At 32.7% G+C, this 20,145-nt stretch overlaps 1 protein-coding gene across 2 annotated transcripts in view; it reads left to right on the top strand.

Moving 5' to 3' along the window:
- CSMD3 (CUB and Sushi multiple domains 3) overlaps positions 1 to 20,145 on the top strand; it is a 1,213,340-nt gene that overhangs the window by 824,123 nt on the left and 369,072 nt on the right. For both annotated transcript variants that reach the window (XM_030795533.1, XM_003256134.3), the window contains one exon: positions 16,370 to 16,539. In XM_030795533.1, the coding sequence (XP_030651393.1) occupies positions 16,370 to 16,539 (170 nt within the window). The remainder of the gene's footprint in view (positions 1 to 16,369; positions 16,540 to 20,145) is intronic.

The following is a 20,145-nucleotide window of genomic DNA, read 5'->3' as shown; positions in this document are numbered from 1 at the left end:
ACCTCCCTACTGTTTTCTATATAGCTGTGCCAACTTAAATTCCCACCAACAATGTATAAGGGTTCCCCTTTCTCCATATCCATGCCAACATTTGTTATCTTTTTACTTTATTATAATAGACATGCTAACAGATGTGAGGTGGTATCTCACTGTGGTTTTGATTTGCATTTCTCTGATGATTAGTGATGCTGAGTACCTTTCCATATACCTGTAGACCATTTGTATGTCTTCTTTGGAGACATGTCTACTGAAACCTCTAGCCCATTACCTAATAGGGTTGCTTGCGGTTTAAAAAATAAAGTAATATGAGTTTCTTGAATATAATGTACATTACTTATCAAGTATGTGTTTTGCAAATATTTTCTTCCATTCTTTTTTTTTTTTTTTTTTTTTGAGGCAGTATCTCGCTCTGTCACCCAGGCTGGAGTACAGTGGTGCATCCTTGGCTCACTGCAACCTCCGCCTCCCAGGTTCAAGTGATTCTCCTGCCTCAGCCTCCTGAGTAGCTGGGATTACAGGCATGCGCCACCATGTGTTGTCTTTTCATTTCGTTGATTGTTACCCTTGCTGGGCAGAAACTTTTTAGTTTAATGTAGTTCCATCTGTTTATCTTTGCTTTTATTGTTTGTGTTTTTGTGTTTTATCCAAAAAATCGTCTCTGAAATTACAATTATAGAGCACTTTTTCTGTTTTCTATTAGAAGTGTTAAGGTTTCAGGTCTCATGATTAAATCTTCAATTCATTTGGAGTTGATTGTGTATGTGTAAGATAATGAGCCAGTTTCATATTTTTGCATATGAATATTAGCTTTTCTAGCACCATTTATTGAAGAGACTCTTCTTTCCCCTTCATATATTCTTACAGCCTTTGCCGAAGATTAATTGACCATATATACCTGGGTTTATTTTGAGGTTTTCTATTATATATATATATATATATATATACACACACACACACACACATACATATATAAATTATATAAAAACACATACGTGTGTGTGTGTGTGTGTGTGTGTGTGTGTATATATATATATAGTTTTCATGCCAGTATGCTGGTATCATATTGTTTTGATTAGTTTTGTTTTGTAATAATTTGAAACCAGGAAGTATGATGCCATCAGCTTCATTCTTCTTGCTCAAGACCGTTTTAGCTATTTGGCTGTATATGAATTTTGTTTTGATTTTCTATTTCTGTGTAAACTGCTATTGAAATTTTGATAGGAATTGAATTAAACCTGTATACTGCTTTGGAACCTATGGGTATTTCTACAATACTAAGTCTTCTCACCCATGAACACAAATACTAAGTCTTCTCACCCATGAACACAGGATGTTAATTTATTCATAACTTCAATTTTTTTAATGTTTTATTGTTTTCAGTGTGCCTTTCACCTCCTTGGTTAAATTTCTACCTAAGTATTTTATTCTTTTTTATGCTATTATACATGGCATTGCTTTCTTAATGTCTTTTTTGAATAGTTCGTTGTTCGTATATGGAAACACAACTAATTTTGGTATATTAATGTTATATCCTGCAATTTTACTGAATTAATTTATTAGTTCTACCAGTTTTGTTGGTGGAGTCTTTAGAGTTTTCTATATGTAAGATGATGTCATCTGCAAATAGAGACAATTGCCGCCTTCTTTTATAATTCGGATGGTTTTGATTTCTTTTTCTTTCCTAGTTGCTCTGGCTAGAACTTTCAGTGCTACAGTGAATAGAATTAGTGAGAGTGGGCATTCTTGTCTTGTTCCTAATCTTGTTGGGCAAGCTTTCAAATTTTCAATGTTTGATGTCAGCTATGGGCTTCTGATATATGACTTTTATTGTGTTTAGGTGCATTCTTTCTATTACCTCATCTTTTGGAAATTTTTATCATGAAAGGACATTGAATTTTGTCAAGTGATTTTTCTGCATCTATTGAGATGATAATTTTGTCATTCATTTTGTTAATGTAATATATCACATTTATTAGTATCTATACAGTAAACTGAAACATATTGCATCCCAGGGATAAATCTAACTTGATCATGGCACTGTTGAATTTGGTTTGTTAAAAATTTTTTAGGATTTTTGAATCTATGTTCATCATGGATATTAGCCTGTAAATTTTTTTGGTAGTATCTTGTCTGTCTTTGGTGTCAGGTTAATATTGGCCTTGTAAATGAATCTGGATGTGCTTTCTCCTCTTCAATTCTTTAGAAGAGTCTGAGAAAGATTGGTGTTAATTATTCTTTAAATGTTAAATAAAATTCTACAATGAAATTATCAGTTTCTGAGCTTTTCTTTGATGGGAGATTTTTAATTAGTGAATCAGACTTCTCACTCATTATTAATCTATTTATATTAATATTTCTTTATAAGTCTTTGTAAGTCATGTTTTTCTTGGAATTTATTTATTCTAGGTTATCCAATTTGTTAGCATGTAATTGTGATGGTAGTCTCTTACGATTATATGTCTGTGTTGTTACTTTTAATGCCTCCTCTTTCATTTATGATTTTATTTATTTGAGGCTTCTCTTTTTTCTTTAGTATAGCTGAAGTTTACAAATTTGGTTTATTTTTTCAAAAAACCAACTCTTGGTTTGTTGATTTTTTCTATTGCTTTTCTAGTCTCCATTTCATTTATTTCTGCTCTGATCTTTGTCCTTTTCCTTTCACCGACTTTGAGCTTAGCTTTTTTTTTTTCTTTTTGTAGCTTGAGGGGTAAAGTTAGATTGTTTATTTGAGATCTTTCTGTTTTCTTCATGCAGCCATTTATCACTGAAAACTTCTCTCTTGGACAATGCTGCATCCCATAAGGTTTTGTATGTTTCCTCCTTCATTTGCCTCAAGATATTTTTAAATTTTCCTTTGGATTTCTTCTTTTAACCATTTATTGCTCACAATCATGTTGTTTAATTTCCATATATTTGTGAATTTTCTAGTTTTCCTCCTGTTACCAACTTCTAGTTGTATACCATTAAGTTGAAAAAGGTCCTTGGTATAACTTCAATCTTCGAAAATTTGTTCGGACTTGTTTTGTGACCTAACATGTGATATGTCCTAAAGAATATTCCATGTTCATTTAAGAAGAATGTGTACTCTGCTGCTGATGGATGAAATGCTTTATCTGTTAGGTTCATTTGGTCTATAGGGTAGTTCACGTACAGTGTTTCTTTGTTGATTATCTGCCTGGATGATCTGGGGTTCTGGAGGCAAAGCATCCCACACATCTCATGGTAGCCTCTCTGATGGAGTCAGTGGAGCTATTAGTAGCTTCTGCAGCCTCCCTTCTCTCTTTCCAACCTCTCCCAGTTACTGAGCAGTGTCAACGCCTTCAGGATTCTAGATGAAGCAAGATAGAAGTGGGTCTATTAAGCAGTGTTCTGCATGCTGGAGGTGCCAGGTACTCAGTCACTATGCTTTTACTTTCCGTGTAGGAGAAATCATGGGCTGCGGGGGCTTCTCTTGGCATTGAGCTGTGCCACCGTGGGGGACAGGCGACCTAGATAACCTGATACTGTTCTTCCTTTGATAAGTCAGTTTTTGGATTTTATGATGCCACAGTCTGTTGGAACTTCTTCACTGGACTTCCAGATTTCCACAAAGGTACTTTTGTTTGTAGATACTTGTTTAAGTTGATGCTGCTTCAGAGGATGATGAGAGAAGCTCCTGTTTCACCATCCTGTGCATCTAATTAGCTAGTGTTGCTTTAAGTGTAAGGTACAGAGCCATCTCTCTGCTTTAAAGGCCTAAACTTATTAGAATGAAGGGCAGGATTGACAGATTATTCTAGAAATTATTTGTGATAAATTAATCACAATTAAGCAAAATATAAATTAATTAGGATTACATTTGTGTAAAATGAGCCGTGGAAACAGGTATTTTTTTCCAACTTTTACTTTAGGTTCAGGGGGTACTTGTGCAGGTTTGTTACATGAGTAAATTGCATGTCATGGCTGTTTGGTGTACAGATTATTTCGTTTCCAGGTAACGAGCATAGTACCTAATAGGTAGTTTTTTTTATCCTTGCCCTACTCCCACCCTCTGCCCTCCCACCCTTCACTTTGTGTTTATTGTTCGCTTCTTTGTTTCCATGTGTACTCAGTGTTTAGCTCCCACTTATAAGTGAGAATGTGTGGTATTTGGCTTTCTGTACCTGCATTAATTTGCTTAGGATAATAGTCTCCAGCTCCTTCCATGTTGTTGCAGAGAACATTATTTCATTCCTTTTTATGACTATGTAGTATTCCGTAGTGTATATGTATCACATTTTCTTTGTGCAGTCCACTATTTATGGGCATCTAGGTTGATTCCATGTCTTTACTATTGTGAATAGTGCAATGAACATATGTATGCATGTGACTTTATGGTAGAACAACTTATATTTCTTTGAGTAAATGCTCAGTAATGGGCTTTCTGGGTCAAATAATAGTTCTGTTTTAACTTCTTTGAGAAATATCCAAACTGCTTTCCAAAATGACTAAACTAACTTACATTCCTACCAGCAATGTATAAGCATTCCCTTTTCTTTAAAGCGTCACCAGTATCCATTATTTTTTGACTTTTATTAATAGCTATTCTGGCTGGTGTGAGATGATATCTCATTGTGGTTTTGATGTGTATTTCTCTAATGAGTCATGAAGTTGAACATTTTTTATATGCTTATTGGCCACATTTATGTCTTCTTTTGAGAAGTGTCTGTTCATGTCCTTTGCCCATATTTTAATAAGGTTGTCTATTTTTTGCTTGCTAACTTAAGGTTCTTAGAGATTCTGGATATTAGACCTTTGTCAGATTCATAGTTTGTGAATATTTTCTCATATTCTGTCAGTTGTCGGTTTACTCAGTTAATACTTTCTTTTGCTGTGCAGAAGCTCTTTAGTTCAATTAGGTCGTCTTTGTTAATTTTTGTATTTCTTGCTGTTGCTTTTGGCATCTTCATTATGAAACCTTTGCCAGGAGCTAGGTATTGGCATGTCTTAGGTTTTCTTTCAGAACTTTTATAGTTTTAGGGTTTACATTTAAGGCTTTAATCCATCCCTAATTGGTTTTTGTATATGATGAAAGGGGAAAGAGTCCAGTTTCAATCTTCTCCATATGCCTAGCCAGTCATCTCAACACTACTTATTTATTGCATAGAGAATCCTTTCCCTTATGCTTGTTTTTGTTGACTTTGTCAAAGATCAGATCGTTGTAGGTGTATGGCTTCATTTCTGGGTTCTCTAACCTGCTCCATTGGTCTATGTTTCTATTTTTATATCAGTACCACGCTGTTTTCATTGTATTGATCTATAGCTATTCCTACCAAATTATCAATGACATTTTTCACATAATTAGAAAAAAACTACTCTAAAAATTCATATTGATGCAAAAATAAAAAGCCCAAATAGCCAATGCCATCCTAAGCAAAAAGAACAAAGCTGGAGGCATCACACTACCTGGCTTCAAACTGTACTGCAAACAGTTCTTAAGGTCTTCTGAACTTTTTGAATATTTACTATGAGTAATGCAGTAAAAATCTCCCTTGCCCCTCTACCTTCCAACTGAAAAAATGTTCATTTAACTGAAAGTTTGCATATTACAGTTTGAAAAATGTTAAATAATGTTAGCTTTGGAGAGCATAAGTGGGAATGGATGATGATCTTAAGTTGAAAAGAAATTAATATTTATTCAATAAAATCTGAATCAATATTCAGTTTAAGTGACTAGATTTACTTAATGAAGATTTTATTTCCCATAAAGTAACTTCTAACCTGGTTTTATTTGATTTTTGTTTGTTTGTTACCAATGCCTTAACTTACCAATATATTCCTTACACATTCATCATACAGTTGACACTTGAACAATACAAGTTTGAACTATTCAGGTCCACTAATATGCAATTTTTAATAAATATATTAGAAAACTTTTTGGAGATTTGTGACAATTTGAAAAAACTCACAGATGAACCATGAAACCTAAAAAAAAGAGAAAAATTTAGATATGTCATGAATGCATAAAATATATGTATACATCAGTCTATTTTTATCATTTACTACCATAAAATGTACACAAATCTATTATAAAAAATTAACATTTTTTCAGACTTACCCACACAAACACTTACAGACCATACATGGCACAATTTGCAGTAGAGAAGAATGTAAATAAATATAAAGATGCCATATAAAATCACAACTGCATAAAATTAACTACAGTACATACTGTACTACAGTAATAATTTCTTAGCCACTTCTTTTTGCTATTATGGTGAGCCCAAGTGTTGCAAGTATTGCTTAAAGTGCCGTGTAGCATCAGTCATCTCCATATCAGCAGTTTGTCTCTCCAGTAAACTGCATAGTGCAGTAAAATTTGATTTGTGTAATTTCTCAGGTATTTTTTGTTGTTTAATGCAATACGATAAACTGAATAATGCCATGGGAATGAAGTGACACTAGCAATGCTGGAAGTACTTCCAAGAAGCAGAAAAATGTCACTACATTACAAGAAACAATGTGAATTGGGCCAGATGCAGTGGCTTACGCCTGTAATCCCAACATTTTGATAGAGCAAGGCAGGTGTATTGCTTGAGGCCAGGAGTTTGAGACCAGTCTGGCCAACATGGTAAAAGCCCTTTACTACTAAAAATACAAAAATTAGCCTGCCATGGTGGCATGCTCCTGTAGTGCCAGCTACTTGGGAGGCTGAGGCATGAGCAAAGATAGTGCCACTGCACTCCAGCCTGGACAACAGAGCAAGACTTTGTCTCTCTCCCCACCCCACCACCCAGAAATGTGAATTGCTTGATATGTACCATAGATTGATGTCTGCAGCTGTGATTGCCTACCATTTCAGACATTTGATTCATCTTTTAAGCAGATAACATAAACTTACAGTATCAATAAATACAGTACTATATTTTCTTTTTTATTATTTTCTTAATAACGTTTTTGCTCTAGCTTACTTTATGGTAAGAATATAGTATATAATACATATAACATACTAAATATATGTTAATTGACTATGTTATCAGTGATGCTGTGGGTCAACAATAGGCTATTAGGAGTTAAGTTTTGGGGAAGTCAAAAGTTAGACGCAATTTTTTTTTTTTTTTTTTTTTGAGATGGGAGTTTCGCTCTTGTTGCCCAGGCTGGAGTGCAACGGCACTATCTTGGCTCACTGCAACCTCCGCCTCCTGGGTTCAAACGATTCTCCTGCCTCAGCCTCCCGGGTAGCTGGGATTACAGGTGCCTGCCACCACGCCCAGCTAATTTTTGTGTTTTTAGTAGAGACAGGGTTTCACTATGCTGGCCAGGCTGGTCTCGGACTCCTGACCTCAGGTGGTCCACCCTCTTTGCCCTGCCAAAGTGCTGGAGTTACAGGTGACAAATTTTCAAACGCATGGAGAGTCAATTCTCTAACCCTTTATTTGTTCAAGGACTGATTATATTATAAACTTCTCTTTAAATGTGCTGAAAAAAATCTTTTAAAAGTTTGTTTGCTATAACATTGGATCATTGGATTAGATATTGGGGCTCTCCCAATAACATAAAAATCATCCTAATATTTAAGAATGTTTGGCTTATTTGCTTCCTTATCATTTCATTAAAAATTGTTAGATGGACAGTGACCACTCTAAAATAACAGAAGAAAATGCACAGGAAGCTGTCTGCTCCCATCGGCTTCTCTTTTTTTCCCTGCTGTACTAGAGAACTTTATTAAGGTTATGCTTAACCTGAAACTTGTATTTCAATCTATAAATAGAAAAATTGTTTTTAACATCCCTAATACCTATGGTTTAAGACTAAGTATAATTTTAAGTATTTAATTAACTCATTGTAGAGAGCATATTTCCATGGTGCCAAGGCAGTTACGAAATTAGAAGGGACACTATATAAAAATATTAATTGAACTAAGTAAAACTAAAAGTTACTCCTGCCTTTCCCTTTTTCCCCAATACCAGGAAAATTAATATGTTTAAATTGAATTGCCTTCTTTCCCCTGAATGTTGTTTCTTTTCTCAGCCAATCAGAATTCCACTTTGAATTCTTCAAAGTGCAACCAAAATGCTACCTTCTTGATGAAGCATTCTCTGACTTTTTCATCAGAAGCAATGTCTCTCTCCTTAAACCTGTACAGATTATCTCTCACTTTCTTGCACCTTTTGCTTTGTAGTATAGTGATTTACAGAAATTCCTGTAGTCCTTGAGAAAGTGAAGTTCCTTGATTGTATGTTTGTATCTTATTCGCCTCTGAGTGGAAATATCATGAAGGGGTTAAGTGTCTTGGGTCTGGAGACAGAACTATCTGTGTTTAAAGTTCACCCATTTTGTGATCTTGGGTACCTTATTCCACCACTCACATTTTCAAATTTATCCTCCGAAACACAGGTTTACTTCATTGAGAAGTGCATTTAAAGAATTTAGAATAGTAAGCACTTAACAACTACTACTAGCTATTGCTATTGCTCATATCACCTTCAGATAAGGTGTGCATATAGTATGCGGAGAAATTAAATAAATCTATTGGATTAAAAAATCTATATTAGATAAAATATCTATTAGATAAAAGAAATATGTTTTGTTCTTGTTTTCAGCAATTACTACTTCTCACACTTCCAAGAATAATGAATCTCTCTTTTTCTTAGTATTCCTACCTCCTTGTTATTGAATTAGCAGTATTTATTGGGTTTTCACAGGGTCTAGAGAAGTATATAAGGATCATGGGGGCCGGGCGCGGTGGCTCACGCCTGTAATCTCAGCACTTTGGGAGCCCGAGGAGGGCGGATCACGAGGTCAGGAGATCGAGACCATCCTGGCTAACATGGTGAAACCCTGTCTCTACTAAAAATACGTAAAATTAGCTGGGCGTAGTGGCAGGTGCCTGTAGTCCCAGCTACTCAGGAGGCTGAGGCAGGAGAATGATGTGAACTCGGGAGGTGGAGTTTGCAGTGAGCTGAGATCGCACTCCAGCCTGGGTGACAGAGCGAGACTCTGTCTCAAAAAGAAAAAAAAAGAAAAAAAAAATCATGGGATATAAGAAATATTATGACATGTTTCCTTATTCTCAGGATACTCAACACTACAATTTGGTTTGACCGTTTGACTAAAAGACATGAAAACAATACTGTTGCATAAAGGATTGCCTTCTCTTTGCATCACAAAAATGTATAAAATGTATTTTAAAGAGGAAGGAATATTTATATGGAAACATTTTTGACATAGCCATATTTATTATAATACCATTCTTATCGGTTGCGTTAAATGAGGTAGTCAAAGGTCTACTCTCTAAAGGTCTTGTCATTATAAATCAATAATAATCTTGGCCCAATATGAAGTATTCAAAAATAATGAAAACAAAGCAATCTAGTTTGAGCACAATGTTCATATTTTTTTGGTGAATTTTAAATAAAGAGCCATTTATTTGAAAACTACTGTAGAATTTGTTGTCATTTTTTGTAGCATTTTTATTATATAGTGTTCTATAGTAGTAATTATAGTATACATGGAATTTAAATCCATGTCTTCAGTTATTATATTTAAAAATCACATAGATTTTTTTCAAGTGGCTTCTTAGCCTTGTTTTAAGTTATTAGATTTTTGGGTATTCTGACTCAGAGATAGCATTTTAAAACCCCAGTCACCCTCCACCTCTTTACTATTCCTTTCGCTTAAAATATAAACATCCTGAAATGTTTTTAATTCAAAACTAACCAAAAAACAAAACAAAACCAAAGACAAAAACATCAAAAAACAAACAAACCCTTCCTTCAAACCTGTATCACCCCTGACCCTTTACAGACAATATCATAGTTCATTTCTTCCCAAACTCTTAATTGCCCAAATCAATGTACTCTCAGTTTTCATTTTAATTGAACTCTGATTTAACACGATGACAATTATTTTCTTAAAACTGTCCTCTCTTTACTATTCCATGATACTACCTTCTTTGAATGTCCCTTTTGTCTACCTGTTAAATTCTCTTGCTGAGTGTACCTTGGTCTTAGTTTGCTTCTCTTCTCAATATGTGTGCATATATATGTATGTGTTCTCTGGATAAACCTTTTTGTCTGTGGCTTTAAAAGATCAATCTCATGGGTACAAATATGTCTAGCTGCTTGGAATACTTTACTTGATGTCCAACAGGCATACCAAATTTATCTTGTGCAAAAATACATTCATCAGCATTATAAGCAAAGCCACTCATTGTCTTCTCTACCTTTCCTCTCTTTCATGCCCCCACATCGAACTTGTCTCCAAGTTCTGTAACTTTTACTTTGGCATCTCCTCTTCCTCCATTGCTTTAGTTGAAGCGCTCATCTTCTGTCTGTAGCACTACAACAATCTTCTCTAGGGTTTTCATCCTCTAGTAACCCAAGACTACAATTCATTCCTCATAGAGCTGCCCTAATGGATTTCTCAAAGTTGGTCATGTTTTTCTCTTTTTAAAACTCTTCTATGACTCTTCATTGCCTACAAGATAAAGTTCAAATGCCTTAGAATGGTGGATGAATTACTGGTTCTTCTAACTAATGTCAATTTGGTTTACCTATTTATACTTTCATTCGAGTATTTCACTCTGCCTGGAATCCCTTCTTCATATATTTTGATTACCTTTGGAACCACATTTCTTACTCAAATCAAGAAAAACACAGTCATGAAGTCTGCCTTAATGTAATTCTCTTGCGACTCCTTTAAAATATACTGCTTCTTCATTTGTGCCATCTCAGCCTATTACATGAACTTGTATCATACTAGAGACTACATGTTAGTGCATGTACCAGTTTCCATGTCTGCCTCTTTTTTGGAGTACATATCACATGAGGACAAGGACCTATCCCCAAGATCTAATACAGTATCAGGCATATCCATAGTTATTTTTATTAAGAACCTTATTTTTAATAAATAACTGAGCACAGTAGACCTTCAGTAGCTGTTTCTGGAAAGAAGAAAAGATGAAAAGACATGTCAGATTATAGGAAATAGTCAATATTTTTGACAGAAAATGATATAATTCATTTTAAAACGTTTTGAATTTAAGCATTTCAATTATGACTGCAATTCACACACAAAAATATAATTCTACATGGTAATAATGATTACCCTAATTCTCTATGGTAAAAAATGATTATAGAAAATGCATTAAAAACAAATGTTTAAGGGGAAAAAGTAGCTATGAAACTTTTTTGAAATTCTTCAAAAAATGTTTAAACTCTTTTTTTAAAATAACTTTAAGTAGCACTGGTTTGCACTTGGATACATACATGTATTGTATTTAGAGAGGCTAAAAGGAGAAAGCCAATTAAGTACTATTATTGCCTAAGAAGAACAAAAGAAAAAAAAAATAAGACTGTATGCAAGTAATACTAATGGATTCTCATATTCTCAGTAGGGGCATAAGGAAATAAATGTATCTTTCTACCCTACAATTTCTACCCACTTCTGAAAATCCAAGTATTATTAAAATGCGTATTTAAGAAAATAAAATATTTTTGACTAAAAATTTCTGAAGAACAAAGTGTTATTAATACTGCCAAGTTGAGAAGGCATCTTAGGAGAAGTGCTAAAAAAAAAAACACAAATTAATCTTATTAACACATTTTACCATATTTCACAATTTTTAGATGCCCCATTTTAAAAAACTAACAGCTGTGAAATATGTATGTATCTCACAATCAATGACTATTATAGTGTATTGGCAGCATTTTTGCTTTTTTAGAGACACATAAAGATGCTTTTTATAATCAATGGTGTCCTAACTTAATGAAATGAAATCTAAATTATATTTGGAATATAATGGGCTCAAGTAGCTGATAAAAATGAAAAAAAAATCTGAATTCACATGCAGAAAAGAAATGATTGATTTGGATTTGATCCTCATATGATCCTCTATGAGCAAAATTATGTATTACTCTTTTTCTTCTGGTAATAATTAAACATATGGAAAAATATATTTCTGCTTAATGCTACTCCTTATTTGACTTGCATACCATATGTTTGTGTTTAAAAACACTCTGAGTTTTTTGAACAATCTAAATCAAGTATATTTTGCCTGCTTTCACAAAACAGTTTAAAAATAGACTCAATTGTAATGCACATTTTTAAAAAAGTAACTATGAACTTTACTGATCTAGACACTTTTCAGATTTCCAGTCAAATTGCTGAAAAGCATTTTTTCAGTTTATCTAAAATTATATGACTGTATGTGTACAATAGATGCTACCAGATTTTCTTATCCCAGTAATGGAGGTTAATGATGCATGTCTTGTCTGTTTTTGGGTATCCCTGCTCTAGAGAATTCTTCACTGTATCAGTGACTCTTATCATCAGATTTCAGTACACATTTCTTTCCCACTTCAATCCAACTAAAGCCACATTTATCAACATATTATTTTCATATTCAGCAAAGAGTTTCATATTGGTAACTTGAATAGATATCTTAATCTGTACATTTAAATAAAAAATATTTTATATGAATAGGACTTGTTTTTCAGAAAAGTCATCATATACAACGTGTACACTGGAAATTGCACAAAAAATATTTATATGCTAAAAAGAGCACTAAGTACTTATTCTCCAAAAATATTTTCCTAACACTGCTAAATTATGTAATGTTTTCATATTATTAATTTTTATGATTTAAAGATGACACCACCCCCTAGTTCAAATTAGAGAGAGGAAACATTACTACCTATTAATAGCTTTACATTGATTATTTTGTAGGAAATCCTTATTATCAAACATAGGCTTTATCAGTTAGTAGCATCAGTTATCAAGAACATAAAACTCCCTTTGGATCAAGACATGAGAGAAACAAGATCCTGGGCTTATGTTAAGGTAGGAAGAAGTGTGCTTACCTCACCTCCAGAAAACATTGCAACCCCTAAACCATGAAGCAGTGATTTTCTTACCCAAAATCTCAAAAAATTTTATAAATATACCTCATTCAGTCTCCTCTTTTGCTCTTCAAATTCTGCAACCAACATTCCAAGCCTTAAAGACAAACGTTATTTCCCCATCACAAGAACAAGCAGCTCACACCTAATGACTTCTCCATTCATACACACCTAAGAAGGAACATTTATTCTGCTATCACACCAGATAAGCATCCTCAGAGATTTACCTGTAGATCAACCTTGCACAAAGAAAGCTTTTTCATATCAGGTCTTTCAGTTCCTAGAATCTGTCATTATCTCCTTTGTCTCCCACCCCCTCCAATAATGTTTTTAGATATGTTCCTTTTGTTTGGAATATTCTTTTCCCCCACTTGTCTTCTCCCTTCACCCTTAATTTACTCATCCATTTTCAAGTTGTAGTACTTCAGAGTCTTTCCTGGCTATTCAGGACAGGTCAGGGCTCTCAGTTATATGCTTTCACATACTATATTTTTATATGAGTGATTGTATGATAGACATCCATCCTTTCCACTGGAAAGTAAGTCCCATAAGAGCTTCAACTATTCCCCTCACCAACCAGTACATAATAAATATTTCATAAATATCTATAGAATCAACCTATCAATTTATTTTTTCCAAATCGGAGCATTCTATCATTTGCCTCTAGCCACTTCAAATATCTTACAGTACATTCTCAACCAAACAAATAAATTGTTTATATTACAGTGACCTTGTAGCTTTTTTATTGTAACACACTTTTCACATACATGTTTTATTTTACATATGCTATTCCTTATAGCACCTGACTGAAAACCTTAACATTGACATAATCTTCTGAGTCACACATTTGTGACCGTTCAGTGATAGTGGTATGCTCTCCATAAATGTCACTATGGCTGAGAGATAACTTTTTCAATTCGCCTTTACCGGTTGGATCTTTAGGACTTGCTTTACTCAAACTCCTTTCTCATGTAGTTGACGTTTTCATATATGCCCTTGTCTTCCTTGTATCAACTAACCATGCTTCTCTCTTGTGGTTAGCTGTTCTGCTGCTAGTTCCTTTTCTCAATTTTAACATATCTTAAGAATATTCAGTCACAGTTTGCCAATACTTATCTTCTCAGTTTAAATAAGCTTTATGAAAACTTGCTGTGCTAATCATGTTATATATAATGAAAATCTTGAAGTTACATTTTTGCTGGGCATTCATAAGCATGGAACCATGACTATTATTCGTGAGAATTATCCGTTATATTTTAATGGGATGTTGCTTTTTTCAATTTAATGTACCATCACAGCCACCGGATACTGAAAAGAACCGTAATAGTTTAATTTCATATCAAGTAATTTTCCTTATGGGCAGTTATTTTCTTTAGTCACATCTCTTGGGACCAGAGATGGTGTTCATACGGGGAGAAAATAGCATGTTCAAAGGCTCAGATTGTGAGACTGTGGCCAAGGGCCAGTAGTAGCTCAGGGTAGCTAAATTGCAAGGTCCATGGCAGAGAAGGGTAGGTAATAGCTGGACAGGCACACTGGGATCGCATTGTAAATGGCCTTGTATGACATTCTCTGGATTTTGACTTGCTGATCATCAGTATATTTTAACCAGAAAGTGCACGATTAGACGTGCGATTGAAAAATATTGTGTCAACTTATTACAGAGAAGAACTAAAACCATTTATATTTTCAAAACTTCATGACTCCGCAAAATAATTTAAAATAATTTGCACTCCCTTCTAAATAATCTAATTGACAAAAATATAGTGCATTTTAGATCACCTGTGTAATTCAGATTACATTTGTCTTCATGCCTCCACAAACAAACCTATATTCCAAAAAGCTAGTAGAAAGAAATAAAGGAGAATTAAAATGTAAATGATCTCCACTAAGCGATGGACACCTGGCATTATGTTGCACTATACAGATGAAAGTTTCTCAGCAGTTCACAGAGGCATAATATGAATGAGAATCAAGTTGTTACACAGCATAGAGTAATTAAAGGTATAGCAAACCTCAAAAGCCTACGCTGGAGCAGCTGTTACCTGATCCACATTGCCAAAGGCGATTTAATTTTAGTAAAACAAAATCTTATGCCTCATTAGATACATGTTGCTATTTTTTGTTTTATTTTTTTTGTCATTTTGTTCTTGTATTTGTAAACTGGTTTTGGTATTATAATTTTACGCAGCTAAAAGCATAAGGACATATCTATTTTTTGAACATGTTTAAGTGACATTAAAATAAAGTAATTTAAATCAATATTGGAAGTTTGATTTTTTTTCTTTAAAAGGAATTTAGGGGAAATTTTATTGTATAATACTGGCTGTTAGTATCACACCATTAGTTTTTATTATTATTTCACACAATGTTGATATTTTACTGCTTCTCCTTGATCATTTTTATTTCATTAGGCTTTTGTTTCCTTTGTCTTATTTTTGTTAATGTTTAAGCGTTTAAAAGGTAAAGCAATTCATTATTCACCTTGTTGTCTTTTTCTGACTGTTCCCATAAAACATTATTTTTAAAATCTTATTTCTAGAAAATAACAACTTGCTTTTTGTTCCTTTTCAGTTAAATATTTGAAAATGTAAATATTTTTGCCCTATGGTTTGGTAATATGAAGTAATTTATTAGATAAGATAGAAAACTTAGTTTATTGAATTTCTGAAACCTATTTAAGAATTTGAAGGACTTATTGTTTTCTTTTGCAATATTGCCACAAGCTTTTTATATTTAAATACATTAAAATTAAGTTCGACCTAAATTTGTTGAGAAATTCTCACATTTTCCTAAATGTTTAGACAGTTCCTCAAATTTTGCAAAATTAGTCCTGAAGGTTTAGCAGTACCATTTTATCTATTATAAGAATGCCTTAATCCAGTCTAATTTTCTATACTGAGAAAGGCGATGTAATTTCCAAAGATGCCCAATTTGTTACAATTATTGTTTAACTGTTATTACCTGAGGGGGTTTAACTATTATATCAGTTTTCAAAGATAATGTAATATTTGATTCCCTTTTTATTATTGAAATTCTTGTGTCAGCAGAATACTGAGTATTAGGAGAAAAAAGAAGGATCAAATTAATTATAAAGGTAAAAACGTTTTAAAAGATGAAGTTAGAATTATTCAAAACCCTTTCATTTTAAAGAGCTAAATTATAAATTTAAATGTATTAAATTTATCAGAAATCACAAATGTAAAATACATTCTTAAATTCATGCACTCACCCTTTCCTATGCTATCCTTTAATCCAGGGGGAAAATTATTACAACTATTGTATATTTTCATTTGTACACAAGTGTCCTCTCCATGGGCTGTAGTCTCTTCCACCCATATGTTATTTGAGGAGGGAATTAATCATTTACAACATAAAGCCATTCTGTATATTATTTTTCTCCTAGGCTTTAGGTAAAATAAAATGCATTATACTTCCATACATGATATTGCTTGAAAATGATACTGCTATCTATTAAACTGTACTTCAATATTCTGTTTTACCTGCAGCTGAATGTGGTGCATCTGCAACAAATAATGAAGGAATTTTGCTGTCTCCAAATTATCCACTCAACTATGAAAACAACCATGAATGCATTTATAGTATTCAGGTTCAAGCAGGAAAGGGAATCAATATTTCAGCCAGAACATTTCATTTAGCACAAGGAGATGTTCTTAAGGTAGGTACTTGTATACAAGTACTCAGACATACTTGTATATTGATCATTTTTAGTCATTAAATATGCATCAATAGATAAATATATACACCTATATATATGTGTTTGTATATAGTATTAACCGTAAGTTGATTCTACCATTCACACATTCAAATTATACATTAATTCTCATTTTCTATTATTGTTTCCACTGAAATAGTTTGTTTTGTTTCCAATTTTTATTCATAATAAAAGGTAAATTTTTGTTTTATGATACACAAATTTTAATGTATTAATAATACCAAAATAAGAAAACTTTAATGTCAAATATCTTGTCTGATAAATATTATATATAAAACATCATCAAATGACCATCATGCAATGTGATAGTCATTTCTTTAAGAAATATAATAGTGATTTGTTTCTATTTGTATTCTATTGTCTATAATGTAACATTTATTTTTGTTAATATGTGAAGAATCTTTTGCATTTATGACTATGGATCCATTTTATGAATATATAAACCTAACAAGTCAATGTCTATCAATTAAGAAAAAATATACTTTGTTGATAATGACTATCGGTGTAAACATTATTTATTTAAACATTTTGAAATAATCAAATATCTGCTTTTCTAAAAAGATAACATTTTGGCTAATAAATATTTTCATAGTTGCGGATTTATATTTTCAATATAAATATTTTGGTAAATATAGTTTATATTTATCATTAGAGTAAAAGTAAACACTTCCAAAAATCACATTTAAATATTTTTAAAATAGTTATATAGCTTTTTTCCTAATTGTTAAGATTTTCTTAAGCCAGGTAAAAAATTCATTATACTTGTTTTCACAAATCTTGAAAAACAAATTATGTTATTCCAAATTGGCTGCAGCAGGAGAATTCCTTTTAATGATTGATTTTAATGTTATTGGTTAGTTTCTTTTTTAAAAAATATTATTTCATGGTAATTGATGGCTCTCTAACACAATAACATGATATGCTTATAAGATTTGTATAGGCTTTGGGGAAAATTTCTCACAATGTATCTAGATGTATACAATTTCAACATTAATTTAGGATCAGTATATGCATTCTTATTTTCTGCATTTTTCTCCAACTGCAACAAAATTCACTATGTAAAACTCTCCCACCTCTAGTTCATTGTTTGGGTGTTTCTGTTAAAGTAAGTTATGTCTGTTCAATTGGAGTCAATATTGAGATTAATAGGATGCTTGTATATAGAACTGAGGCAGTGCTTTTTATTTTCAAGCAAATTATGGGGGTAAAAATGTATCAATGCATAGATAAGATCTGTAAGCTAGTCTAGCTACTACTCTGTATTGCAGAAGCAACAATAATAAACATGTGTTGGTGAGCTAAAATTCAGGAAATGCTTCTTCACATCTTCACTCATGTCTATTATTGTTCTCCCCAAAATATTTCTTTGTGATGCTTAAAATTCATTCATTTCTTTCCTATGCTGCTATTATTTGGATAATTTATTTGGGATAACAAATGATTCTTTTTAATAATAAAATAAAACTTTCTAACCAAGGTCTTACTTATTTGGAGTAAAGCCACATGCATTTCTGCTATGTGCTACCTTGAGAAGGGTGGAGCTTCAGTCATAAGTGACAACACAAGGGGATGTAATAGGGAACAACAAAAGAAGGCAGAAAAAAAAAAGACTCAATGTAAGGCCCTTTAAATGATTTCTTCAAATACAGATTTCTCTTATATGTTTAAAAAGTTAAAAAATTTATGTCCCCAAGAACTTTTAAGAATTCTGTAATTTTCCAAGAATATACTTTCCCCAAAGTTGAAAATATGATGTACTAAATATTATAATAGAAACACACCAATTCAATTATCCTTCTACTCATAGGCTTGCCTGAGATTTATTTTGAATTATTACTTTAAAACAATTTCAGCAAGCCACTCTATAGAGACAATTTAGGGTGAACTTTTAGATTCCTTATTTGTTTTCTTCATGGTCTCTCTGCCAGAATAAGAGGTGAGATGCTTAATGTTACCCCATTCTTCCCATTAATCCAATGGGCAACTATTAGCTGAAAGATACCCTTTGACATGGAAACATTTAGTTATATACAAGCAGAAAAATGAACCCTCAAAAAGACATATGATTAATTCTCAAAAATTGTGGAGCCCAAAGTCATCTTAGGGTGGAAAGTTATTTCCCTAAATGAAAACTAATCCATGAAAGTTAATCCCCATCTCCAGTACTTTACAATATCGAACATAGTGGAGTCAGTTATATTCCTATATTTAAACTAGCATATAATAAGGAATAAAAACAAATAGCCCATTATAAAACCTGCTGCCCCTTGACTGAGAGAATTTAAAATCATTGCTTTTTCTTTTATGTGGTAGCATTGATTACATTTTTTGTAATGACACCCTCTTGTAATCCTTATATGAGAATCAAGTTTAGGAGGAGAAATTTTTTCTGGTTTCGTTTACTATATGACATAACTATATTGGATTTTGACCAAAACAAAAATAACAACAATAATATATGAGTGTATCTACATCTATTTCCATGCAAACATTCGTGTACAACTTTTGTCTCCGAGAGTTCAGTGTCCAGGATGGCACTCACTTGCTCACTCATCTGCTGTCTTTTTTCTTCTCTCCTCCTTTCTTTCTATAAACAACTTTAGTTATTTAAAACCATACCAGTAGAGTTTACACTAGTGAGTTCCAAGTATAAGCCATCATATGACTCCTCTAGATTTTTTTTTTAAGTTTTGATTACTGGCACCCCTCCCAGGTTTTCTGATTCAGTTCATCTACATGTGGGAATTTGGATTTTTATAAAGCTCTCCAGATTATCTGATGACTATCAATGTGGTAATTATGATTATATCCTTCTTCGGCTCTAGTGTTAAAATGAAGAAAGTTTATACATCAAAATATTTTATTGTAGTGCTTCCAAGGTAGCAGACTGTTACTCTAAATAATAAAAATTGATCTCAATATCACTAAATAATTTTGAGTCATTAACTTGATACCAGATTGAAACTTTTTTTTGTAAAACTTTTTTGTTCGTTTGTGTCATTTGTCAAAGGTGGATAAATAATTTTAATAGCATCTGAGAAAATCCTATTTAGGCAAACAGAACATTTTCTAGCCATGAAAAGACAATAATAATAATACTAATAATAAATGAAATAAAAATTCCCGTGGTGATTCTTACTTAAAGTGGAAAGGAAATTTCACTGCATCCATTCTGAATTGAACAAAACTGGTACAAAATGATCATTTAGGAATATATCTTTTCTTTTCAATTTGCTTACTTAATGCGTATTTTAACCTGTTCACTGTGAACAACCTTGGCTAATTATGTGTTTTTATAATGGTGATAGAACAAATACATACCCATCTATCCATTAATGTATAGGAAACTCAAACTTTAAATGCCTTCTGCTATTAATGTTTATATACAGGAATAGTAATTGGGTTAAGTGACAATTTTCTTGCATGCTACTTACTTATTTTTGGAAAATTTTAATGACACACCACAGGTAGGTTTGGATTTCACTTGACACTGCAGCTTTAAGGAATATAAAAAGATATATGAACTGTATTTTGTTTATAAAAAATCCT

This window comes from Nomascus leucogenys, chromosome 16 (genome assembly GCF_006542625.1).
Source record: "Nomascus leucogenys isolate Asia chromosome 16, Asia_NLE_v1, whole genome shotgun sequence".
NCBI lineage: Eukaryota > Metazoa > Chordata > Mammalia > Primates > Hylobatidae > Nomascus > Nomascus leucogenys.
Note: the sequence above shows the minus strand (reverse complement) of the source record. Positions and strands in the feature narration are given on the sequence as shown.